This window comes from Gallus gallus, chromosome 2 (assembly GCF_016699485.2).
Source record: "Gallus gallus isolate bGalGal1 chromosome 2, bGalGal1.mat.broiler.GRCg7b, whole genome shotgun sequence".
In the NCBI taxonomy this organism is placed as follows: Eukaryota; Metazoa; Chordata; class Aves; order Galliformes; family Phasianidae; genus Gallus; species Gallus gallus.
In genome coordinates, this window is record NC_052533.1 from 66,255,086 (window position 1) to 66,282,749 (window position 27,664).

Sequence of the window (27,664 nt, forward strand, 5' to 3'; positions counted from 1 at the left end):
CCTAACCTTACCCATAACTTGTGACTCAAAGCAAATAATATCTTATTTGAAAACTAAAACTATAAACAGGTAAGACAATGGGTGGGAGGGGGAAGAGGCATGAAAAAGTGAAACACTGTCTGAGGTCACAGCAGGTCAGCAGAGAGGTTAATGTTGTCTGCACATAAGTTGCTAGAAGGATTTTAAATAAATCAGTGCAAATATGCCCTGGTACACAAATCCTTAAGAGATGTGCAAAACAGTTCTAGGTTTCCTGTACTTATAGATGACTGCCTGAGACCAGAGCAGGAGGAAGCTCCAACCATTGACCACCTTATCCCATGAATCAAATGGGAGGCAGCACAGAATAAAAGTCCAAAGAAAAATGGATGTGCAGCATTCTGAGTAAAAATAATTTATAATATACTTACACACAAAGTACTTCGAGGACTTGGGCTACAGAAACACGAAGTATGTATAGCAAAAATTGTTTTACATTATGCTGCTGTTATAAAACGGTTTGAAATGAAAGTATTTCACTTAGGTTTGAAAAAATATACACATACACAAGCAACTTGGATTTAGAATTAAACATTCAGGATTACATGAAAGAAGGTTACGTGTACCATCAATGAGACCAAGAGCATGCCTGGGACTCATAAAACATGCATTTGAATTGAAGCGTTGTTTCTCAAAACTATTTAGAAATCTAACACTGACAATAAGGGAAAATTTAATGTGATTGACAGCCTGTTTAATTCAAACATAGGTATAAACTGGAAGAATGAAAATTCTCTTATGGATGAGAACTTTGTGCATTTCCAGAACAAGAAATTCGATTTGCCTCATTAGAGAATGCTCTGAATTATTTAATATTTCTGAAAACAATCTTAATAGCTAGCTAATATTTCCAATTACTGCGATGAAAACAATACTTCATTTAGAAAAATGGCCTTTTAATTTCCAAGAAGCCTATAGGTTTCAAGATAGTCTCCTAACTGTGGAATAGAAAGAAGCCTAACTTGTTTGCAGACATCAGTCTTTCATGAACTGTAGTACTTGTACATGAGTATGTCATGCTACTTTACTGAAGTGTCCCCACCCACACAGTGTTATCACCTAACCCAACACCCCACAGATGTTAAAAAGATAAAAAAAAGAAGTAGAGACGTGACTGGGAATTTCCCCATGGACATAACAAAGCAGCTCACTTCTACTCTTTACAACAAGTTTCTGCCTTCAGAGACAGTTGATAGGAAATTAGCTTAAAATACTTGTACTTCCAGTGGCCTGTTTTCTGAATTAAGGTAGTTATACAAGCATATTTTTTTCTAATTACTAAAATATTTTTTTTAATCACAGTTTGTTCTTTTTATTGGATAAAAACATCTCTAGTACGCTGCAAGATCCCAACAGTAAAACACCCATGTCTGACAGTAACTCTAAAAATAGAACACTACCGGGTCACAGCCTTTACCACAACTAAAGCTGCTTGATTTATTATACTCTCTCCTCCTTCTGACTTGAATAATGCTTGAATTGATTTTTAAAAAGCTAATAATTACATCCAGTCAAAAAATAATGAGCAGTGCAAAGAATGGCCCTAAGGTGAATGTTACTGCTTCTGCTCTCTCCAAGACAAGAAACACAGACACTATGCTCTTAGAGGAATTAAATTGATACCATCAGTATGGTCAGTAAATTTTTTATTTCGCAGTAAGATTTACGTAGTCTGATTCATTGAACTACTTTTGTTACCTCCAAACACGATTATTTATATTATTAAAAAGTATGTGCATAGCATTACTAACAAACCAGCACAACAATAACTGAAAAAAGAGTGAGGTTGAAGGAAAGCCATTATTTAAAATTAAAGTGGAACTGAAGATACAATTACTGTATTCACAGACTTTTATGGATTCAATTGATACATCTGAACCAGTGAAATGTAATATGAACACATCAATGCTATTAAAGCAGAAAAAACAGACAGCGACTCCAGAGCCTCATTTAAATTTAACAAAGAATATAAAAATTTTCTCTAGGTCACTTCCTGCTATTGCTGGAAACATTCCCTCCTTTAAGCAGAGCTGGATTTCAAGGTACTGTACTTGGTGTTGTTTTCAGAACACATTCAGAAGAAAATGTGAACGTGTAGGCAAACTGGAAACTCTCTGGAGAGATTACCCACTTACTTAACCACATTTCCTGTTTTTTTAACCCATTTGTCCTAAGTCAGTCCTTAACCACCGACAAAAATAGATACAAGTGTGCTATAAATAGTTCATTAGTGGGTCTTTCTTGGTAAGACTGAAAATGTTTTGATAAATCTATTGTTCATACTAGCTCCATACTAATTAAAGTGAATAGGACTAATGCTTACTTGAAATTCTCCTCTGCATAACTCATGTTAGTTACAATCATACAACACGTTAGAAATCACAGTGCTAAAAAGCTAATACTGACCTAAAAAATACCTATTGAAAACTGAAATTTGATGAAGAAGAAATAATTTGTAAAGCGTCTGGGAAAATGATTTTTCAAAATGCAGTTCTGACATAAGTGAGAACAAAATCTAATAGCTGTGAGTCAAGACCTGGCCAAATACTTTGAGATCTGAGGAACAGCACTACAGTTTTGAATTAGCTGCCTTGCTCTTACATTCAGCCATGATACTGTTGATGTAACTAACATGCTGAATATCACTTGAAATACTTGACAACAGGTAGTCACAAAAATATTTTCCAGAAACTTTAAACGTAAAGGCTTTCAAGACTTACATTATTTGTACTTTGTGAACTATTTTAATTCAAACAATAAACATTATGTCGTAAAGTCCAAAGAACCTGAACGTTTCTGTGTTTCAGAAGGATAGGTGTTGCAAGAGCTCTAACGACTGCCAACACCGTGGTTAGTATCTTCATCAACACATGAACATCAACCTACAAGAAGAGGACACCAAAATAACTGGAATGATTCTGTGCCCACGTGCATAGATCACACTAAGATGTACTTAGAAGAGAACCTGCTGAGATGGTTGTGAATTTTCTGCTGCTTGATCAAACCTGGATCTGAGGGACAGCTGAAGAAGTCTGTGATCCAGAATCACAGAATCTCCTGTTGGATGGGTCCCATAAAGATCATTGAGTCCAACTCCTGGATCCACACAGCAACACCCAAAATTCGAACCCTATGTCTGAGCACACCGTCCAGACACTTCCTGAACTCTAGCAGCTTGTGGCCATGCCCACCACCCTCTGGTGCAGAACCTGTCCCTAACCCCCACCTGCCCCTCCCATCATGTAGCCCCATGCTGTTCCCTCAGGCCCTGTCGCTGTCACAGAGAGCAGAGCTCAGCGCTGCCCCTCCGCTCCATGTGAGGAGCTGCAGCCGCCATAAGGCCCCCCCCCCAGCTCCTCTGCTCTGCGCTGAGCATACCACAGGACCTCAGCTGCTCCTCATACAACTTCCCCTCCAGACCCTTCTTCATCTTCATAGCCCTCCTCTGGATGCTCTCTGATAGTTCTGTGTTCTTTTAGTCCCATGATGCCCAGAGCTGCACACAGTACTCACACTGAAACTGTACCAGTACAGAGTAGAGTGGGACAACCTCTTCCGTCAACTGGCTGCCAATGCCATGCTTGAAGCACCCCAGGATATGGCTGGGCTTCCTGGCTTTCAACTTGCTGTCAACTTGCCGCCGACCAAGATCCCCAGATTTCATTCAGTGAGGCTGCTCTTCAGTGTCTAAATCTCTAATCTGCATGTATGGCCAGGGCTGCCCTTTTCCAGGTGCAGAATGCAGCACCCACTCTTGTTAAAATTCACGTGGTTGGTGACTGTCCTGCTTTCTAATTTGTCAAGATCTTTCTGCAAGGTATCTCCATCCTTGATGGAGTCAACTACAACAGCTCCTCCTAACTTAGTACCAACAGCAAATTTGCTCAAAACACCCTCTAGTCCTCCATCCAAGTGGTTTATGAAAAGATTAAAGAGAACTGTCACTAAAATTGAACCCTGGGGAACCCCAATACGGTCTGTCCACCAGCCTGACGTAAGTTCATTTACTATAACTTTTTGGGCCTGACTCATCAGCCAATTGCTCACCTGCTGCATTTTGTTTTTGTCTAGCTGACATTTTGTCCAGATGGACACTGTGAGAAACAGTACAGAAAGCTTTACTGAAATCCAAAAAGATAACATAAAAAGTGCAAAGGGCATTTTACCAGCTGAGACCTGAAGATCATGAGCAAAGGATGCTTAGTACTACACTTAGAATTGAACCATAAAGACTCTCAAGTTACTTGTATTTTATTCTGTAATTACTCATCTCAACCCTTTAATCTGGTAATAAGAAAAGTAAAAGGCAAAAGACAAAAAAAGTCAAAAAAATCTTATGCCATACAAGTAGTGTATACACAAAAACAGCAGCAACAACAAAAAAAGAGAATTTAATTTTAAGCTTACAGTTGTCCATACATCTTCATGTAAGCATACATCAGTCCACCCACATCATTACATGTAAACAAGAGCATCAATAATGCTTAGCTGAGTGCTTGAGATATAGGATGCACGGAAGCTAGACTTTTTTTGTCATTAAATTATTAGGAACAGTATTTGGTACAGCTACAGCCGTTAAAACAGTGCTCTGCATGCACAACTGCCCCATCAATGTGGCTGTAACCCATATAACACAACCTTGATACAGACTAAGAAAACAAACACTTCATGAAGAACAATGTACTGCAATACAGATTGAGCAGCCCACAGAAAAAAATTAAACCTCTGCTTCAGCATTAACAGCGTTGGGGCTGCTGAGTCTTTTTTTGTTTGAAATTAAGTGCCTGTGCAACTTAAGGGGAAACTCAAGAGTATCACATAATCAAACTATCAGATATTTAAAGTAGCTGGTATGAAGTAGGTGAAACAAAATTGTGCTATAAGAGAAGACATACACTACCAAAACAAAATCATTGTTCTCCCTGAGTGGGAAAAATAGGCTTGAACAATGAAATTCAAGTACAAGACTCTTAAATACAACAAATACCCCTTCTTCATCTGAATACACTTAATCATGTCTGAGTATTATCTTAAGTTTTCCTATTACCATCTGCTAGCAGCTTCCTAAGCAAAAACTGCTTCATTATCTTCACGGAAAATTTCTAATTCTTTTCTTTAAAAACAAACAAACAAACAGATTTCCTTCCTCTGCCTCTCTATAATTGTCATTACATTTCTACATCCTATTATCTCTAGTTTTCCACTTAAGAACAATTTTTATGTGGGGGCTTTTCTTTTTGATACAGCAAGGAATGTTAATAACTAATACACAAGGTGCTGAAAAATCAACAGAAGACGTTTCGGGTAAGACAAGGTTGCCAGTGACTTCAGCAGTTAACGTAGGATTGAGATGCTTCTGTGTATCAACATTTCACAGAGTGGGAACCAAATAGGTGTTTTCTTGCTGCAGAATGTCCGTCAGTTTTCAATCTCTCTAAGCAAGAGAAACACTGAGGCAAGACACAGTACTGTACATGAGAGGGGGCGGACTGTTTAAGCACATGTATTTAATATATGTAGGTTGTATAATAATGTCTCCTATTTATTTCCATGGAAACCACAGCAGACACAAAGAGGACAATAACACTGTTTGATAGAGCCAAATCTCAGCTACTAGACACATTTTTTTCAACACAGTCACCACCTTTATCCATGTGTTTTCTCTAATGACAAACAAGAGCCTGCATACCATGCTTGCAAAAATCCATATGTCTTGTCTTTCACATTACTATTGCCACTGCTAAAATGCACTACCCACTGCCCTGCTTTGTTCACATCCACTGCTTGGTCTCTGTAAACATTCAACAAGCATCCATGAACATCAATGGGTGCCATTTTTTCCTGCATGGAGGAATTTAGTGACATGCCTTTGCTTCATATGCACTTCCATGTCAGATGCCATTGTGTCAGACAATGCCTCTGCTCCCACCTGTCACACAGCAACAAAATGTATTTGGAATATCGGAGGGAAGGTTCTACCTCTACTGCCATACCACCACCTGCCTCTGATGTCATAGGCCCACATAATAAAGCAGGAGGTAGCATTTTCAGAGCAGCCCTCACAAATTATATGTATTTTCAAAAGCACCATCTGCACCAACACTTCTCATGAAATAAGGTTAGAGAATACTGTCTAGGAAAGTACTTCGCTGCTTAAAAGCCTTTCTGGGTTTTGTCAGACTTTAGAAAAATCAAGAAACCACAGAACAGAGCAAGTACACAGCTGGTGGGCTGTGTACATACTGAAGTATTACCACCTTCTGAAACTAATACCCATGTTCTTAGATAGCCAGTATTCAAACTTTCCAGTACTGTGCCCTGTTTATCATTTACCTACAGGATTTTCCAAATTCTTGACAAATGAGCCCCGGAGGAAAAAATAAACTAATTCTACCTCTTCACAATTTTGATATAAGGTTACAAACAGCTTAGTGGAATAGCTCATCATTTTCCATGGTGCTTGCCAATCCCAAGCACACCTCTCACTTTACAGATGCTCACATTGATGCCAAGAGATGTGAGTGGGGGGATCAAAGCCAGCAATGAAGACTGGCCGCATTATACTACTATCAGATGTCCCGACATAGGAGGATTTATGTAATGGCAAAAAGTGAGAGTTTCAGAAAGATGTGTTTCACGGTAAAAAGAAGGTAGTTGTATGCACCATAAGGATACTGAATGACCAAATCATTGGGAAAAGCAATCGTTTCTTTAATTCTAAGGTATACTAAAAATCAACATCTTTATCAAAACTGAGAACAGCTGAATCAAAAAATCTCAAGCAATATTTCCTTTCATTAACACAAACCAAGCATAGTCTGCAAGAATATTAATTTATTTCTTTCAAACACATCATTTTTTAAGGCACCCTGAAGGTGTCCTTTCATGATTTTATAAAACCTAAAATTACTAAAACCTTTCAAAACAGACTTGCTAAGGAAATGGTGTGTTCTTCTCAATTCCTGAAGTTACTGTTACAGTAATAATAGCCTGTCATATGCAAAATGACAGCAATTTCATAAACGAAGAATGGGTTTAGAGATATACTATGTTTATGAATTTACTTTGCTTGTCACTCAAACATTATTATTATTAAAAAAACTGAAGCCAATTGATCCAAAAGATACCAATGTCACAAAAAAGTACTTGGAACAATATAGGCACTCATATTTTAGTGTCCAGTTATGTCCTACATCTGTCTGACCAGTGAAACATACCCCATGCTTACTGACTCGAGACAGATGTACTTTGTAAATGAAAAGGGAAACAAGCAAAACGAAGTGGAGTATGGACTTTTAAAAAGAGACTTTCTTATTTAAAAACTTTAAAAGTTGTGCTTTGAGCCAAAGGACTACTAGGAGGAATGAGATAAACAGATCTTCTGTCTTTTCCCACACATCTCTCTTAGCAATTAAAAAAAAAAAACCTACTACTGTCACTGAATTGTATCAATAGTACAGTCGTAATAAGCAGGCTGAAGAAACTTTCTAAGATGTGGCACAGATATAACATGCAACCCCATACTTTTGGATATTAATTGTGCAAAGGTCTGTGAATGTTCCTAACTCCAAGAAAAATAAAAGCAAACTGTCAGTCATCACACTGAAATAAACCACAGAACTGCCTGTTAATATCCTTTCTTACTTTCTTCCAAAACGCCTATGTGTACTTCTTGTGGATACAGAGGATTTTTATTTGTCCTTATTAATTGAGTTCAGCAAATCAGAAACAAAATGAAAGCTACGGTATTAGCTTGCCAGCAAACAAATAGGTAGCAACGTTCTGCAGCCTTGGCAGAAATACTAAGGAAGACCTCAGGTTACAGATCTGATGGATGTCTTAGAAGACGTACTGGGAGATCGCACTCTGCTTCACTTCACCAAATCCTCAGATTTGATTTCTATGGTAAAATGTAGTTTCTTTCTCACAGACATGGTAACCTGTGGTGACTGTGAAGAGGCAGCTATAACTTAGACTTTGACACAGTCCTTACTTTTACCAATGTATGCATTTAAAACTGCAGCATGTACTGAGGTCGAATGCACATGGATCAGCAAACCTGAGAATTACTTGCAAGAGTATGTTTAATGACAAAAATACCGTCAGTTGGATTTCATGTAGAATTTTATTTATTGGTGCATTTAAACATGCAGTGACTTGGAATCAGACCACAGCAGCTTTTAGAGATGTTACTGCAGTGAAAAGAATAATTTGTTGCCTACTCCTCTGCCAGGAAAATGTTAAAAAAAGAGATAAATTTTGGCCAACCACACAGCAACGTAGTAAGATTGCTTATTTATCCCTATTTATTAGAGTGAAGGTGAGAACTCACACTAGCTTCCAATGTTAGTGTTTCATAGCTTTTTACTTCCAAGTTTCACTCAATCCCAACTGCATTTTGAAAAGGGCACGGGTTTGAAATGAAGAATGTCTCTGCATGACCCAAACAATAGATCCTTAAAAATTGTTCAAGTCCAAATGTAACATTTGGAAGCTATCTGGACTCAGGAGTGACCCACAATAACTGGAAAGCTAAAGATTTTTCACAGTTCAAAGTAAAGGATTTTAATAATTTTGAATTACTTCAACAGTTGAAGTCTAGCACTATAATTTTATCCAAACATCAATAAAGTTTAAGTGTTTCATTAAATTTAAATTGCTATTCATCGTGTAAAGAAATTTTAAGCTAATGAAATGTTTTCTTTTTTACTACAGTGGGTCCGCTGTTTTGTTAGAAGTCTATCATATTTTCCCACTTAAAAAAATAAGAGTTCAAGGGCTTTATAACTTGGCTACAGAGAGAACACGCTCTAGGCTGAATTTTGTAGAATTTTTGTACAGAAAGCTGAGACCATCACACTAACATTTCCAACTTAAAAACATGCATGTGCGTGCTCTCCAGGGCAGAAAGTGTTACTGAGTAGATAGCTATTTTCCCACTCTGCTAGCTAGCTGTCCAGTGGCAAGGTACATTTTGAAGACTATATTTTAAACAGTGTTCTTAAAATGTTAAGAACCAAAACATCCTTAACTACTATACATATTTAGGGATTAAAAAATATTTACCAGTCCTCTTTTGTCCTGAATTCACTGTTCTATGTTTTACCATAATCCCCTTATACACCATTTCAAACTGTAACCAGAACATGAAGTGACTAGTGCATTTATGAAGTACATCAAGGCTCTTGGACCTTGCCTGCTGATTTGTCAGGGCAAATTACAGTAATGCTTATGTAATACTCTGCATCTGCACAGGTGGTACAGGGAATACTGTATCACTATACACCTGAACGACCCTTGAGGGATTCCCACTACAAATAAGCAGGCATCTTTATCAGGGGAGAATGCACAATGTTGTGGAGTGTTTCTAATTAGTAACTACATACTGAAGGTTAACACACATAAAAAAAAATCAACACCTGTTCTCTAAGCATGAACGAGAAGCATAGGAACCATACAGGGAGAAGGCATAATGTTTGTCATTATTCTGGCAGCTCTTTGCAAAGACAAGTCTAGTAGAATTTTCCTAGAGCAAAAGCAAAGTCTTAACTTGTGACTTTCCATTCAAAAAAAATCTGAACCTTAGCTAAGTAACTTAGCAAGCTTAGTAACTTAGCTTGCAGCAGCAGAAACAAACCTCTACAACAGATCAATCACTAACAGAAATGAGAACCTCAGTCACCTAAGAGTAACAACTGAACACAAGTTTCTCAAATATTGCCACGTGTGAATACTAGACATCACACTGCTGCCATGCACACACTCTTCATAAATTGGGAACATGGTTTCCATATGACTTACTAAACTGTTCCCCAGTTTAAAGCATCAGTTTCTACAGAATATCAACCTGCCTTGAGCCCAACTTTTAAAACAGACACCTTGATTTCAACAGGATTTTGTCTTCCCTCAAAATGGTAAATGTAATGCATGCTGATTGAATACAACTGTTCCAAAAGAATAAATACACTTAAATATAAAATAGCAGAAAAGAAATATCTCATTGTATTGCTGATATATCTGTAGATAAATGCTGTATAGTAGAAAAATAGTTCCATCCAAAAGGCTGAGACAACACAGACTAAATGACAGTCATGCAGCAACAGCACAAGCATGAATGCTTTTTGATTCTGGCTAGAAAAGGCCAAAGGGACATTAAACCTGTGTTAGGTTACAAGAAGAGAGTAATTCCAAGCTCTTTTAGCTGCCAGTATTATTCTACCAGGTATTATGGGAGATATGGCAAAGTATCTACAGTGAGCAGTTCCATGGAAACAAACATCTGTTGTTTGAGCTTATTCTCTTCCTAAAAAGCCTAAAGAGTTTGGGACTACACTGAAGAGTTTGGGACTACAAATAATTTTACTTTCCATGAGACTTTCCTTCCACACTGTGGTTGTTTCATTACCTCTCAGTTAATGAGAGCTGCAGAAACTACCCTGAGCATTATCAAGAACATCATAAACATCAAGCCTCTGTACGTAACTATCAGTCTAACACTAAGCCCACTCAACCATATTCAAAACCAATGTCTTAAATTGATTACAAGACAAAGAGCCTAGTAATCAAAAAACAAACAAACAAACAAACAAACAAAAAAACCAACCAAGTAACAGTGATTACTGGAGTTCTAAGCTTTTGCCTTTTTTCCTTTTTTTATGTATGCTCACTCTCCCTCACCTTTCTGAGTCTTCAGTTCTGTTTCCCAAAGTCATCTGAAATACGGCTGAGTTCTCCTGTAACTCCATCCATGCATTCCTGCTGACTTGTTCAGCCTGCAAACCCAACCTGCCAACGCTCCAAATGTGCTTCCTGCCTCATTACAGTTGCAGAAAGCTTTCTGCAGTTGGACTGTATCCTCCTCTGTGAAAGATCCTCTCTTCCACTTCCCTGCAAGCTTTTTTTCATGCCCTTAGAACACTTTGTGAGCTTTTAAACAGAGCTCTAACTTGGGAAACATTTTCTAGTTCATTTAATTATTTTGGATTTTTTCTAAAACCAACATATGAAAATCAGCTATTGACTATCAGCTATTAACTGAATGAGATAATGTAAATGACCCACTTGTGTTAGATGGATATTTCACCAGCAAAGAAAACAGGCATAAACTTTTAAGGACACAAACTGACCAGAATGTATGCTCTTATGAAAGGAACCAAGCTTATCAGACCTTTCGTAAAGCTTCAGATAAAATCCCTGTAAAAAACAGTATTTTTAAAGTAAAAAAAAATTGAGATATCTCTTCAAATCCCTTAAAAAAGTAAAAATACTTTGCTTACAAACACATGAAGCTAAACTATATTTAATGCCCTTAACAAACAAATTATCTGTCATACTGTAAAGATCACAGATCTTATGTGATCTGTTAGCTTCCAAACATTTAAACTGTCTAGAAATTGGAAGATACGGTATCCAAAGGAAAGTGTTAAAGAAGCTGTCTGGCTTCACAATGCCTCATTCTCTGGAGAAGGCAGTTTCCTTGAGAGATTTTCAGTAGGAAATCTTTTGGTGCTTTTGGAATTCAAAGCCAGCTCCAATATGGTATGTTAGTTACTACGTAAAGACAAAGCTTTACATAGATGTATTTCTTTCTTCTCTTCTGGGAAGGCAGGTGTGTCAATGTTTTTTCTTAACAAATACCTGAAAGTCAATAATAATATGTTGGTTTTTGAAAATAGAGGGGAAAAAAGAGAAAGCTGTCTGTCTAGTTACAAATAGTTGCAGTGCTGAAGGAAAAAGAAACCCTCTTCAGCTCCCTTCTCCTCCAAAAGAAATCACAGACTTTCTAAAGTTTATATTACACAATGATGCAGTGCTAACCATGTTTGGTAATAAGCTCACTTTATTGACAACAGCTTTGAGCTCTTTGATCAAGTACGGATCTACATGAACAGTAATAACTTGCAGAACAGTAGAACTGTAAGACTCATTGATGTGCTAGAGGGAAATGGATGCAAATATGATAATATGAAGTGGACTATTTAAATGTTGAAATGCATTCTAAATTTATAGGATGAAACTATCCCATATTCTACTAAAACCAAAGTGTCTGCAAAGCCTCAACTAGATCTCAGAATAAAACAATTAGTGCATGCAGTAAGGTAAGAAAACGGAATAGAGGGAATAACTGTAAACATTAAGGTAAACATTTCTGCCTGTCAAACACAAACTACTGCGTTCCTGCACACGTAAAGTCTGGAGTCTGTTGAGAGTAGCAAACTAGAAACCTGCCTAAAAATATTAAGCAGCAGAAAATCTTGCATGCAAGATGTGTGAAAAGCACAAGGTGATAACTAAAATACAGTCCGTGTGCAACTCGATATGCGGGAGGAGGATAAATATGGAGAACGAAATGTCTCTACAGGACGGTTTCTGGTGTGATTTCTACAGCAGTCAGAAATCAACCTCCTGCCAGTAGGTAAAGAAAACTGGAAAAAGAGGTCCTTCTCCTGTTCTCATCTTTTGCAACTGTTGCCAGTGACTCAGAAGGTACCGCTTCAACTCCATTCCACCAGCAAGAATGATATTTAATATCTATAATTCAGACATCAATGGAATATGTTAAAGAAATCTCACCGTTATCAGAAGTGAGAAGTGTAACGAAAAGTGAAAGTTTGAAAGTGAAATTGAAGACAAATTTGAGGTTAAAATGAAGTTACACAAATGAAGATATTTTGAAACATGCAGTGCCATTTGTGCTATTCTTTCAAGCATCAAATTATCGCCGAATTAACTTTTACAAAATTAATTTAGAAGCTATGATACGATAACCACTGATTTTGAAATTATAGCACATGATTCTGTCTGCAAAGAACTGTGTGTAGTGAACCAAATGCAGCCACAGCAGTCCTACAACGCACGCAGGGCTTGCATGTTGGACTGGTTATTTAAGAACTTCAGATTGAACTCACCCTAACAAGGTTCTGATTGTAAATGCAGAACATTATTAATATTTTCTTGCTACGTTGATGAAATATCAGTTTATTAGTGCATGCTGTAAATGGAGCTAGTTGGAATGAAAGTCAACGCACTAGCAGCAGCACTTAAATACTGCGTATAACAATACTAATATTCCAAAGAGTTTCTCCACAAAAGCACATCACATCTGCATTAAACTTGGTAAGATAATTCTTCAACCATCCGTTTGAAATGTTAGAAGCAACCTAAAGGGTTACAGAGATTTCAAACCAAACCATTTTGTGCATTTCAGTCAAAAAGTAATTGCCTATTAAAAAAAGTAAAAATCTACTATATCCAAATGTTTTTTAGATGTAAATGCACTTGTCATCTTAAATGTAAGCAGGGTGCTGGTGCCCCAAATTAAACAAAAGAAGAAAAGTTAGGGTTGACAAGCATGTCACTGTGAAACTACAAATTAAATATGCCTTTTGATATTTCATTTTTAACTGTTGAGTACCTTTTCATCAGGCTATTGCCATTACAAGTTCTTTATTAGATTTTTAAATTAGACAAATAACAGATAAGAGATGTGACAAGTATATAAAATTTGATTTAGCAGATCTGATGCACTTCATCTTTTACTGTAAGAATGGCGTTTGAAATATTTGAAATGTTTCAAACAATGCTCTGTTAACATGCCAAATAGGATGAAATTCAGATTTAGCTCTACTATACTCAGTTTATGCCAAGTACAGAATGAATTTCTCAAAAAAAAACACAATCAACTTTCAAATGAAAATGTGAGATCATCTGAAACTTTCGATGCAACGTGAAATTTTAAATACTACAAAAAATGTCTGATAATACAGTGAAACACAGATACATATTTTAAGATTAACTCACCTCTGCAACTCTGTATACTGTGAACTTTGAATGAATGCCAGCTAGACTGCAGAGTAGCCAGCATTTCAGAAAAGAATTATGAAGGATCATCGTATTTAAATTCCTCAGAAAAACAAACAAACACCCACTTCTGTGTGGTAAGCAAATCCACGCTTACTATAGTCTCAAATTTATGTAGCAGTTGTATATCTAGCACATAAAATATAGTTATCCTTGCCAATTTATTAAGAAAAAAGTGACATTTGCATGTGTGCTTCACGTTAATAACCTAAAAGACTGAATGCCCACATTCTACAACTACTTTTGCTTGTACTGCACAAACTTCAGCGTGCAGAAATCTTTTCTGTCCAAATTCCATGTAACAACCACTCCATTAATCCCCCCAAAGACTCCAGGCTTGGAATGCAGAAGAGAAGAGTCTAATTTCAGTTGTCAGGTGACTGAGATAAAACATATGCATTTTAAATTTAATTAAAACTCAGAATTAATGAAATGAGAAAAAAAAAATCTACTACCAGAAGAGCAAAGAATGAACACAGGCGAAAAAGCCCCATATACTGAACTAGCTGACTGCTCAGTGTACACAAAGCAAAAATCATCTAAAAACATACTTGGCAACTGATTAATACTGTTTCTCATTATCCCTTACATTTCTCTTAATTGTCAGAAACATAAATTAAATTAGAACAATGTTTCGAGAAAAAAAAATTCATTGTTACTGCATGTTAAAGTTGAATACTTTCTTGTAAAGATTCAGATGCCGTGACTGCAATTAAAATGAGCATTTAAATGAAAGCTATTTATTATCAATAAATAAGCTAATCGTGCCGCCTTCCACCACCAGCAGTGAGTCACACCTTAGATCAAAATAAAGGGACAAACGTATAATTACACTGTATACAAGTGTTCCTACTGACATTCAGAACTTGCATAATGAAAAGAGCATGCATGTTGAAAATCTAAGTAGTAAAAACTTTAGCACATAGGCTAAATTAAAATCTGCTCAGTGTAAACACTTTGGCCTCCCTTATGCATATGTTTTTTGTTAGTTTTAAATAAGTAAATGTCTAATAATTAAAGGACAACTGCCTAATAGAGCAGAGCATATGCTTTTTCCACGCTGACAGAAGCATGGCATGTTTTAATATCGCATGTTTTTTCTAAACTTACTCAAAAAGTGGCTTTCCTAGCTTCATTCAGATTTCACTGTAACCGTTCATTTATTACAGTACTTCCCATTCTCCTATTCCCCCATGAATTCCAGGATGAAAGGAAGACGTGTTTCCAGCACTTAGATGACTGGAAAGACATCACTGATGTAAAGTACAGATTGCAAAGAGTTTTGGATAACATTTTTTTCTGAATATTTAATATGTTGCAATTCTTTGGGCAGGCAAATTAAACATGACTGTTCAAAGTGACAGGATTCAAAGCAGGTGCTTTAAAAATAAAGACAAAATGCTCACTCGAGTTGACAACGTGAAGTAGAAAACCCTGCAGAGGCAGGGACAGAATCCTGCCTCCACTTTTTTTTTTCCTTCTTTCTCATTCACTTTTCAATATCTAACAGCTGAGAGTAGATTTTTGTCTGCAACAGCTCCGGTTAATCCAAACTCCCATTTTATCTCCAAAATGGCCTCCATTTTGAGAAATAAGTGTACCCATGAAGGAAATAATGTTATTATTAAAAAAAATGGATTATACTTAACTGCTTTTGTACCCTGTACATAACTTCTACTCATGTTTAAAAGAAAATAAGAACAGAATGGAAACCAGGAAATGTTTCTATTGCATTGATCTATGTAGCTCAACAATAGAATTGGCAGCCATACATATGTGTAAGTTTTGTACAGTGGATTTATATTGATATGAGTCACTTGGCAACTGATGTTGACTTTTGCAGCCTTGATCCTAAAAATGAAATAAAGTTGATGGCACCAGCAAGGCAAAACATTTAAGTTATTGTGTTTCTCAGTGGTACTACAGATAGAATGTAGTACTACCTGTAGTGTAACTTGAAGCATGCAGTAATATACACATGATTTCTGCTAGTTCTACAAAGAAAATCCTCGGTAATACATATAGGCTGTCATCCCTAGAGGATGGAGGACAAATGGGGCACACTTTGCTAAAGCCTTTCACAGATACTTGCTGAAAGCATAAGACTGAGCAGTTCTGTTGGATTCCTCTCCTGCTTCTGGAAAGCTCACTGATCTGGAGTGTTTGGCCTCTCTGTTCTTGTATTTGCATGTCACTTCAAGTTTCTCTTTTAATGCTTACAGCATCTGTTTCAATCCATTCCTGTATTATTTCTAAATGCCACACTAATTTATGCTTTTACCTTGCTCACTTGGGCCTGTTTTCCTCTTTTTTCCACCTTCACTCTCTGATCTTTATCACAAGTTTTTTGTTCCACTCTGTTTCCTCCATTTCAACTACCTTATTTTCTGCCCATGTTTATATCCTCCCCTTGAATAAATCCACCTACCCAAAAACATTATCTCCCTGATAGTCCAGATCAGGTTTTCTGCATTTTAATTCAGTCTTCCAATTTCTTTCTTCTTCTCAGCATCAGTAGGGCTAGCATAAGGAATGAAGTACTGGCTAGAATTTGAATAATACAGTTGTCCAAACCAGTTTCAGGCATGGAGCTCTAGGCTGGATTAGCAGCACAGAAAATTCATCATCAGAAAATTCTTAAATGATATTTCTAAACAATTCCTGAAATTTCTGCATGCTGACATTTCGTTTCCCTCTTCCCTCCAAAAGTTTGCTCTGCAAAAACTTCATCCATGACATTAACACACCCAGCTCTGTTAAAAGTTTCAGTTTCCAGATGGAATGCAAAAAGTTTCAGACTGTAGTATTTACCTATCTTTTAAATATGGGCAAACTGATATCATGTCCCACTGCTTACTTTTAAAAACAGGACTATTCTTGTCAAAACTCACCCTCAGTAGTACAACTAGTACTATTTGAAAGCTAATGCAGTAACCATATAAAAGACTTCAGCCCAAATGATCATGGCTTGGTGACTGGGTATAGTTGTATTCATGTACTATTCAAAGTACCACTCAAGAACACAACTGATGGCTACAAAAATTGAGAACTAAAGCAGCCAAATGATTCAAAACAAATCTTTAATTTTTACTACCATAAAGTCAACTGAAGAACAGCTGATAATTTAGACTGGATAAATGCATCTTTTTTCCTCAACAAATCTATTTGTTGATCTTTCAACAAAACTATGAGTAAACACTATGCTTAACACAGCAAGACCTGCTCCCAGGCATTTGTACGCTGTTTTAGTTTAATTAAGTAGATACTTTTCATGCTGTATTTGGAGATCAACTGCAGCATTTTTTAAACTTTTTTTTTCCTCCTCCTTGAGGGAGAGATAGTATGCAAGTTGCAGTACTGACATAATCTTTTAGATTACAGAAGAGCGTATTTTTTTTCAACTATAATCTTGTACAATTTCATTTTGTTTGTCAAAAAGAGTGTATTGGAAAAATCAGCTGTATGCTTGCTGATTTATTTTTCTTGAATACTAGATGAGTATTCAAGAAATATGCCCTGTGAAGACGCTGCTTTTAATTCAGTCCTTCTCAGTAGTGAAGTTCATTGACTTCATCTGAAAGGGAGGCCATTCTAATGACTAATTTTATCTTCAGAGCTCCAAATATTTTCAGAATTATCTAAGCAGAAGTAGAGAAATTAAAGTCACGCTTCTTTTATACCAGTAGTGAATATAGTACGTTTGACCACATATATGAGGGATGCTCCAAAAGTAATGCATCCTATTTTATTATGTTGGCACATGACATCAGAGGTGGATGTTGGCGGTATGGTAGTAGAGGTTGAACCTTCCCACCAATAATCCCTTGCATTTTGTTGCTGTGTGACAGTTGGTAGCAGAGGGCCAGTCTTGCAAGATGGTGTCTGACATGGAAGAGAGTATGAAACAAAACCGTATCACTGAATTCCTCCATGTGGAAAAAATGGAACTCACTGACATTCATGGATGCTTGCTAAACACGTACAGAGACCAAACAGTGAATGCAAGCACAGTGAGGTTGTGGGTGGTGTGTTTGAGAAGTGATGACAGTGCCAATGGGTCACCTCTATCAGTGTGGATTTTCATGAGTATAGCATACAGGCTCCTGATCATTGGTGGCAAAAATGCAGAGCTGCTGCTTCTGACCATGTAGAAAAAAGGCATTCTGTAGCTGAGAATTTTCTCTTTCGAAGAGCATTACTGTGCTCTTTATGTCTGGTTGTAGTTTCCATGGAAATAAATAGGATGCATTACTTTTGGAGCAACCTAGATACAAGATCAAAATTTATCTCTATTGCACATAATAGAGTGTATTTTCCAGGCACAAAACAATGAAGGATAAAAGAAATACTGTTCTCGAAAATAACAAACCCTATGGTTTTTGCATTTATGTCAATTAGCATGCATTGCAGCCCACAGATCACAAATATGTTTCTTGTAATTACCTATCAAATTCGAAATTATTGCAAAATTTCTACTAAGTGCACTAAATACAACTCTATAAAACAATCAAGTGAAGAACATACAAAATGTCATCTAACCAATTATTTATTGAAAATTAATAGATTATATAAAAAAAATGCAAGTACTAAGTTACTGCAACTTATTTCCACATAAATACCATGTTCAGAGGATCTAAACTTAACATGTGCACAGCGTTCACTTGTGGGGAAAAAAAAAAAGACTCTCATTATGCTTCTCTAAAATGGAGGCTCTCGGAGCACCTAAATAAATGACTAACATCTCAGTCATTCTAAATACTATATTCCTGCCCTTCTTCAATGGTTTGACATTTGTTGTTGAACTACTTTTATACTATGCATTTGCTCATTATTTTACTTTTTCAGACCTGTAATTATGTCTATTACCAAAATGGCCAGAGTCTTTGGAAAGAAATCCAAACAATCTCAATGAATTTCATAAGAAAATAGCAAAGATGTCTTTCATAATAATTTCTATTCTATATAAGCAATGAAGCAAAATAATCACAAAAACAAGCATTAAAAAGATTATCAGTGATAAAAGCTGCTTTAATCATTTGGGGGTATTCAAAAAATGATTTAGGAATTAAATAAAACCTGTGAGAAAGAACTTATAATAAGAACTTGTCAAAAGTTAAAAACAGAGTAGAAAAAAGTTTTTAATTGTACAGTATATTTTAGCTTCTATCAATCACAGTTAAAATAATTTCAGAGTTTAATAAGCAGATATTTACCTGCTGGAACAAGACAATCTTTCCAGTCAAAATATCCTGCATAAATGCCAGGTTCTAATGACCCAACTATGGGATCTGCCTTGGATTCAATGTACATTTCAAACAGTCTCTGATCCAACTCTTTCAAGGATTCCATACTAACCTAAACAAACAAACAAAACATAAATGGTTATTAATTACAAACATTAAATCATATACCCTAAAACCTTAGAACATTGTCTTTAATTTTCCCTGTTGAGTAACAATACTTTCCAGTACATAATATATTTAAGAAGCACAAAATCCCATACAATCTTTTAATTCCAGTCAGTATATAATCTTTTTCTGATTGTGCTCAGCATGAAGAATTTTTGGGAAAGATCCAAGAAATAACAAAGCAGGGAGACCATTCCATAACTGTCTACTGGCATAAGTTTTTTCTGCCTGTCAGGATGTCTTGATCTTGCATCAAATAAACAACTGAGTTGTACACTATATGCGTAATAATTTCCATTATAAAACATGAAGATTTTATTGAATACTTGAAATCTACCAACTGAAGCATTACAATTTCTTGTTATAGGTTCTACAGCTGAAAATGTGTAGATTAAGGAGCCTCTGACTTCTGAAAACATATACATGAACTTCCCCACTCCAAGGCATCTTCATATGACTGATGCAAAAGCTGGAGCTCACAAACACCCATGGTATTATTCTGTTAACAGCTCTTAATGGAGTTTTTCAATACTTTACACAGCTTAACTACACTGGAAGCTAATGGAATACACACAATTTGTTCATTGTATCTGAAAAACTTTACATTTTATACAAATCTACCTTATTAAACACGGCAGTGTAGTTATATCTTCTAAAGCAATTCTGGAATACAATGCATACCATAAAATGTTACCACTTCATAAGGCAACAGGTGCTAAATGCAAACAATATACTGAAAAAGTCATGTGAATCTTGGTTAAATGTATTTATGTCTGATTAAGAGCTTTATAACTATTGCTTATTTTCTTCAAGCAGTAGGTAAAAAAACAAAACAATAGATTTATATAATTGCATAATTTCCAGAAGTTAGGGGGTTGTAAATGTGAGCATGAAGGCAGGGCTCCAGATCAAACAGGCAATTCAGAAGAACAAAGGAAAAACAGCAACTCCTTATAATTCCTCTCTCCGTGAAAGACAGGCAAAGTTTAATGCAATAAGCTGCAGAATAAGGGATGAAGTTTCTTCACTACATGGATATCTCTAAACTGTGCTCTCCTCTGGCATACCTATGCATTGCCAAGTGAGGAGAAAAGGAAACTGCAATTTCTGAGTCAGGAAGGGAGATATGACTTCAGGAATGAGATCACGAGTTCAGAGGAAAACAGAGGTATTACTGGGGTCAAAGAATCTGCTAGGTTCAGAAAAGTTGGGGTGGTGAAGCTGTTGACCAGAAACAATAGACACTGTCACTTGTTTGATTTTCTGTCTGGCAAACCTCCTTTAATTTGTCATGAAAAGATCTATATACTGAAGATGGGATTTTCATTAGGCACTGAGAATTTAGCCCTGAGGATCAAGTCTATTATCCTCTACTTCCTCCTCTCTCCCACAGCCTGTTGAAATGTGAAAGAGAATACATTCAAGAATGTTGAGCAATCTCACTAAACTTTATTTTTTGCCTTTCTGAAAAAAACATAAACCAGGAATGAGTTTCAAGACATTTTTCCCTTCAATTCCTTTTGATCTGGAGAGTTAATATGCACAGACCATTCCTATTTAGGCATAACGTAGCAAGGGGGGGAAAGAAAAAAAATACACGTTCCAGTGAGAAGCCTCAACAAATATCCACCCATTTGAAGAATCTGTGGAACTGTTCTTACTGTCCATAAGAAAGTGTTCTAGAATTAAATGAATCCACCTTCTACTTCTGCAGTCACTTGAAATAAAGACCATGTGCACATTCACTACAGTTTGTTGTTGCTTGTTTGTTTTTAAATTACTTTTTTCTCTTTTTTCATGTTAGTCCTCTTCAACCTGTTTCAAATTCACTGCACAATTAAGATAATGGTGGGTAACCTCGTTTTTCAGCTGTTGGAAAGATTACAAGATAGAACAATTCATTTGGATGTTATTTTGGGCCCACAATGGGCTGTGAAGAGGAGTAAATGTCCTCAACAACATCCATTGAGTATACTCATTTTCTAGACTCTCAAGTAAGTTAAATGCTTGTGAAAATATACAGTTCCCTCCTTGTTATCTTTCTGCTGCAAATTTCACTGTAACTAGCTTTTAACTGGTGTATGAAAGCCATTTTGAGCCTTCATTTCAGCAACCACTCTGCTCAATCTGAACATGAGAACTTTGGAGGCAATTTTATTCAGAAGGTTAACCAAAATCTGATGAATACCACGGAATACCCACATTTTTTTTTACAGTTGCTAATCAACTAAATATATGATAAAAGCCACCTCAGAAGAGTAACTTTAAAATAGTTATGCATGAATTAAATATTATTAGTAGTAAAGAAGTATCATAAGCATGTGCCAAGATGGCACACACTTAAGCATAGGATTAAATTTGGTCATTTTTCTTTTATTTGCACATATAAAAAGATTAGATGTAATGAAATTGTAGAACGTAAGGAAATCATCTTGGTTACCATTTTATATTTTTTGTAATATATAGATAATAATGATTTTCCTTCTAAGAAATGCAAACTGAAAAAAACCCAACACCCTAACATATACACACAGTTCACTTTAAAATTCAATGTATAAAGTGAACAGAATTGAAACATACAGTTTTGTTTCTGTCTCCTCAGATAAAAGAAAATGTTTTTTTTTTTTTTTTTCAAAAACGTTCCTATTCTTTACTGCATTTGTTAACCCAATAAAAAAATTAAACAAATTTAGAAATTTGGATGACAGAAGAAAAAGACTGAAACCAGCCTCTGAGGCTAACCTCTAGCCTCTCTTTAATTTTATGAAGATTTCAAAAAAAAATGGCCATCTTTAAGATGAGAAATATCTGATTACTTAATTCCTCACATCTAGCATTACTGATTGATACATAAGAGACATGCATCAGTCACCATTTTCAAAGGATTAACAGAGATTTGAAATTAACCTGTGACTGCAACGTTTGAATTTTGTCATTTATAAGCCTACCAGCTATTGAAAGGCAATACTTTGATGTGGCTGTAAAGACAGAGTGTTGAATACATAAGAGGTGCCTCATTTTCCTATATAGTCAACACAAACCGTATGTAGCTCAACTCTCGTCTCAGCCGGAATGAATGATGACATGCAGAATAATTTCTATAATGCGCTACCAATACAAGTATCATACCAATATCACTTAAATGTTATTAAAAATATCCTCTGGCTGAAAGTTTTTTTTTTTGTTTTTTTTTTTTTTTTAATTTCTGTGGCTGAACAGGATAAAGGATATACAGCATGGTAAAACTACCAGTTTGAGTGAAATATCTCACTCTATACTGGAAGAGGTAACATTTTACTAACAATCAACAAATGTTTCTGGAAACAAACAAACTTTATGGCCCTAAGGATTAAGTAAAAAAACATTTCCCTTTAAAAAAAATGATTAATCTTTACAAAAAGGCAGGAAAATGAGACAGCTACTGCCGCCCACTTTGACATTTTCGTTCTTCGAAAAGAAAAAAAAAAACAAAAAAACACAACAAAAAACCGAACTAGTTTATGAACAACAGCTATCAGTAATGCAGACTGCCAGATGAAATAATTTATCAAGTGTATTTCTCAGATAATGATCTTTTACTCTCTGCATTAAGAAAACAGTGACATTAAACAGCTTTACTAAGAAATCTGATAAGCTTTGCCAGGGAAATACAAAGCCTGAGTAAGAGGTCACATTTTCTACAGTAGCTATGTAAGTCTTATAAGAATGCATACGAACATATTATCATTGCTGTGTCCTTCAATTAATGCTTGGAGATCCACTCATTTGTAGAAGGCTCTCTCAAGAGTCATTTAGGATATGTGAACACTTAATTCCCACAGAAAGTAAAACGAGTGCAAACTGATTCCTTCAACCCAGTGTTCTCACTTACTTGAGTTATTTTATCAACGCCTTGAAAGCCATGTTTTTCAAAGTGTTCAGCTATGTTTAGGAAGGTATGACGTTCCAGATAACGACAGTTACTGAGTGCAATTAAAACTCTTTGTTCCTAAAAATTTGTTTTATAAGACAAAGAGGACAACAGTTAGCAAACAAGAAGTATCAGCATGATCAATAATCTTAGTGTGTAGTATCTTATTGACTCTGTATGTAGTAGACATGCCGATAAATAAAGTGAAGTTCAGTAATATTTTGGCAACAAAACATCAAGAATTGAGTAAATATCAGGTGTAATGACTGAACATATATGCTTTTTCTTATAGGATCCGGAGCATTCACTTGAATAACTGTGACTAATTCAGAACTGTGGTTAAGACTTCTTTACAAAAATTAGGTTTGGACAACTTTCCAGGAAGTGGTTTCTGGCTTTTACTCTGTTTCAAGAAATTTACTAAGACTGATGACCATCATAAAATATAACTGAAGATCATCACCACATGAAGCTGGCAAAAAACAAGGGAAAGAAAACAGGTACTGAACAAATGCATTCACCCATTCTAAAATACCAGAAGATTCTGTAGTAGCTGATAAAATTTCAGCAGTTTAAAAAATTCCAGGTTGTTATAACTTTTACATAGATACATTTATTACAAGAAGATTAAAACACTCTGGAGTTGAGATACAAGAATTGCCTTTCCCTGGCTTTGGTGCAACAAGGTGTAATTTCCAAAGAGGAGACAACGAAACAAAAAGATACAACTACTATTTCAATAATTTGGTTTTCTCTCTTCCCTTTGGTTTCCACCAATGGACAAATAATTTTCTATCTCAGATGGCAATTCTGAATCAACAATGGCAAATATTTTGAAAACAAAATTATTTGGCAACGAAATCACCGTAATCACAGTAGAGATCTCATAAAAAGTTATGTTGACTTTCAGACCCAGAAAAATTCCTGGCAGTTTTGTCTTCCAGTAATACTATGACTGATACTGAGATGTGCAGTCACCTACTACTTTACATGTTAATCTGTTGGTATACAGAAAATTTAAAAAATAAGCATTTTAAAAACAGTGAGAAATCAGATTAGTAACTCACTTTTTCTGTTCTCATTACTCAATTAAAAAAGAGAAGATGGTGTTCTGTGATTTGTAGAAGAAAATAAATGTGGTATCATTGAAGATGAATATTGTTTTAAATTATTGATATAAACAGAAAAAAAAAAAATCAACAGCCATTTCCATGACATGTGGGAGGAAGGCTGGAATGGCCACGAAAAATTCCTCTGTCAACAATTCATGTCAAAATCCATGTATTTGAAGAATGAAAGATGCATGTTGTTATAGCCTACAATTCAGACAATTAAGCTTGATTTTGCAACATGCAATTGTTTACTGTAGTGGTAATGCCTATAGCTCTTATAAGTAAGGTAAAGCTTCTGACATTTAAACCTGTCACATTAACCCCAAAAGAGGTATTTGCTAGGCTTCTTGCAGGGATTAGTGCAAAGAATATAAACTTTTCAATTTCTTAAAAAAGTCTCAACTGAGTTACAGAAACAATCAACACTACTATCACCAAAGAAAGTTTTTGGGAAAAATTACATTGCTCAATATGAGTAACTCCATGTATTTTAAAAAGTAACTGATGACCAGAATAGTTCTTATCAATTAAAACATGCTGATTAATCAAAACACAAATCCTCAGCTCTTTAAGCACCAGGGCTATTTTCACTGATTTCAGTGATGCCATTTTAGTTTCTGAGGAGGACAATTTCAAAAATTGTCATAATTAAAGATACTATACTAAGATACCATAGACAGTGGTTTTAAAAATACCCTTACATTCAAGCCTTATATTCGTATGGTTTTTGTATGTATGTATGTATGGGTATATATGCATATTTGTGTATTTACACTAGAAAATGCCTCCAGAATACAGAGTTGCTCTCAAAGAAAAGAAACTCAAAAAATCTGAAACAATTTAAAAAAGTAAAAGATAAAAAGAACCATATAGCTGGAATTTTGAGAAGTACTAAGTTTCACACCAACTTGTCAAAACAGAAGTCAAAACTTACTGAAGTAAGACTTGAGTCCTCGTGTATGCTTCCAAACAAATCTGGAGATGAAACATCAACTGAAAGACTAGGAATATTGTTTAAAAATGAGTAGCATAAGTGATTTTGACTATCTGACACATGGTGAATTCAATGAGCAAATTGTAACCAAAGAATGGTATTTTGTTGAAAACCCCCTCACAGCGGATGATAAAGTAGTCCACCAGAAGATGCTTAGAAAGGCTGCAAGTTCTTTGTGGACAGCCAGTACTATTTTAGCTGCAGACTTTTCTGAAAAGCATTTTCACTTTCTTTAAGTTTTCTGGTTTGCCACAGATTCTGATCTATTTTTACACTTACTCAGTCAACAGTGGCATCCAAATAGCAAATAAAAGTGACATCAGAAACACAGTTAATTGCCCTCTTCCTATCACAAGTTGAAGGTACCAATATTTGCTAATTGTCAAGCATTTTGCAAAGAAATTATTTGAGCTCTTGGAAATTCAGACTACTCTGGATTGTTTTGTTCTCCAAAACAAGTGGCTCATGAGCAACTATGGAACAGACTTTCCTGAATTTAGCAGAAATACTAAAAGATCCAGTCAAAATTGAAGGGAAGAAAAGCTGTGGCTTTGTCTCCATAAATAGACATTGGTTAGTGACAAGGACAATTAATGCATGGTCATGTCAAAAACAACACACCTTCTACAGCATGCTACAAAGCCTCCCACTGAATAAACTGGTATAACAAAATACCACATTCATTATCTTGTACAGTATTTATCAGTTCATGTCACTCAGTATTTTGGAGTAAAATGTATCTGCTCATATTTCCAAGTCTCACTAGCCGCAGGCAAAAGTATTAATACAGAAGTATTAATATGAAATGTATAATACCAGAAGGCACAAAACCATTACCATTACCACAATTTGATACTTATGCCCACAAATTCAGAACACTATAAGTGGGTTATGTTTATTTTACTTACTGTGATGTATCTATGTCACCATCAGGTTTGGTACTCAGTTGTTCCAAACAGTCTATGAAAACCTAAGAAACAAGAGAGCAAGATATTTTCTATCAGAACTGAAGGGAAAAAAAAATCTTAAATTCACTTTTACTACTGTCAGTAGAAAAGGAACAATCATCATCGCCTTCCACTGTCTTAAACCTTATTTAACTTATGCCTTTTAAAGGTTTACTTTTAATTTTATATGCATCACACTGATACTTGTGGCAAAGGAACAGATGTTATTTCCACCATATATGGCTAAAATCTCATTTGTGAAGAAGGCCCTGCTAATAATTTTCAAGACTTCAATCTAAACAGGTTTTCTTTTTTTATCAAGTCCAATCTTTGCTTTACCTTAAGATTTCTTATTTGAGAATACTATAAAAATAATACAGAAGCCTAAAGCATACTATTACCAGATTTCAAATATATTTTTTAAAAATACTAAAGCTTACTGTAAAAAATATTGGTTTGCAATTAGAAGCTAGATCCTCAGCCAACAAAAATCAGCATTGCTCCCTTTATGACAGTATATCAATACTGACATCACAGCTCAGCAAGTGTCTCAATCATGATGAAGGTGGTTCAACAAAATACTTTGCGTGATTGCATAGCATATCTAGGGAAACAATGCACTGCCACCAACTTAAGCAACTTCCTGGGAACTGGGCAGGATTCACAGCATATAGTTTTTGTTTGTTCACAATTTCATACTTCAAAATGTTTGAGTTACCTGCAAGATCCCAATGCTTAACTGGCACACATCCTCCTGTATTTTCTGCTGCTGGAACACCTGAAGATAAAAGCACATTATTAAAGCTTCACAAGGCCTTACACTCATGGAAGGCCTGAGTAGATCTGCATCTACAGTGATAACAAAAACATGGGAATGACTGCTGAGATACAGTGCTGTCTCAGATATCAATTCTGATTATTCCCGTTATAAGAAAGGGAAGAAAGAATGTAAGTCCAAATAAGTGCTTTCACAAGCATGAAGCATTAAAACAATAAAAGCAAGGAAACTCTAGTACTTAGATACCAGGGTTGCTAATATGTATCACTATTGGATAATGAAATTACAGCAAAAGCTTCAAGGATATTCAGAAATCTTTGTATCTTAACAAGGAGTAGTCACCATGCACTGCAGACTCTTTTGAATAATGGTCAGTAAGGAACTCAACAAATTAGTCATGAAATATAAAATAAGGGAGAGGAGAGCATCTATACAGAACGGTCCAAGGGGCTTTGGAAAAGTAGTTTTCTTACACATGAGTGTGTATATATATATTTAAATAAAGTCACATTGATGGCTATCTGAAGATTACATTAGTAACTTTTTTTTCTAAAACAACAGCATTTAAGTTTTAAATATAGGTCCCACCTGCCCCATACACATAACCCTAAACAAA

The 27,664-nt window shown here is 35.7% G+C and overlaps 1 protein-coding gene across 23 annotated transcripts in view; it reads right to left on the reverse strand.

Annotated features, from left to right (window-relative positions):
* Positions 1-27,664, reverse strand: part of EXOC2 (exocyst complex component 2) — a 366,065-nt gene that overhangs the window by 18,628 nt on the left and 319,773 nt on the right. For all 23 annotated transcript variants that reach the window (XM_046924334.1, XM_046924284.1, XM_046924332.1 and 20 more), the window contains 5 exons: positions 26,989-27,048; positions 26,232-26,293; positions 25,264-25,330; positions 23,179-23,295; positions 19,113-19,254 (listed from right to left, as the gene is read on the reverse strand). In XM_046924334.1, the coding sequence (XP_046780290.1) occupies positions 19,113-19,254; positions 23,179-23,295; positions 25,264-25,330; positions 26,232-26,293; positions 26,989-27,048 (448 nt within the window). The remainder of the gene's footprint in view (positions 1-19,112; positions 19,255-23,178; positions 23,296-25,263; positions 25,331-26,231; positions 26,294-26,988; positions 27,049-27,664) is intronic.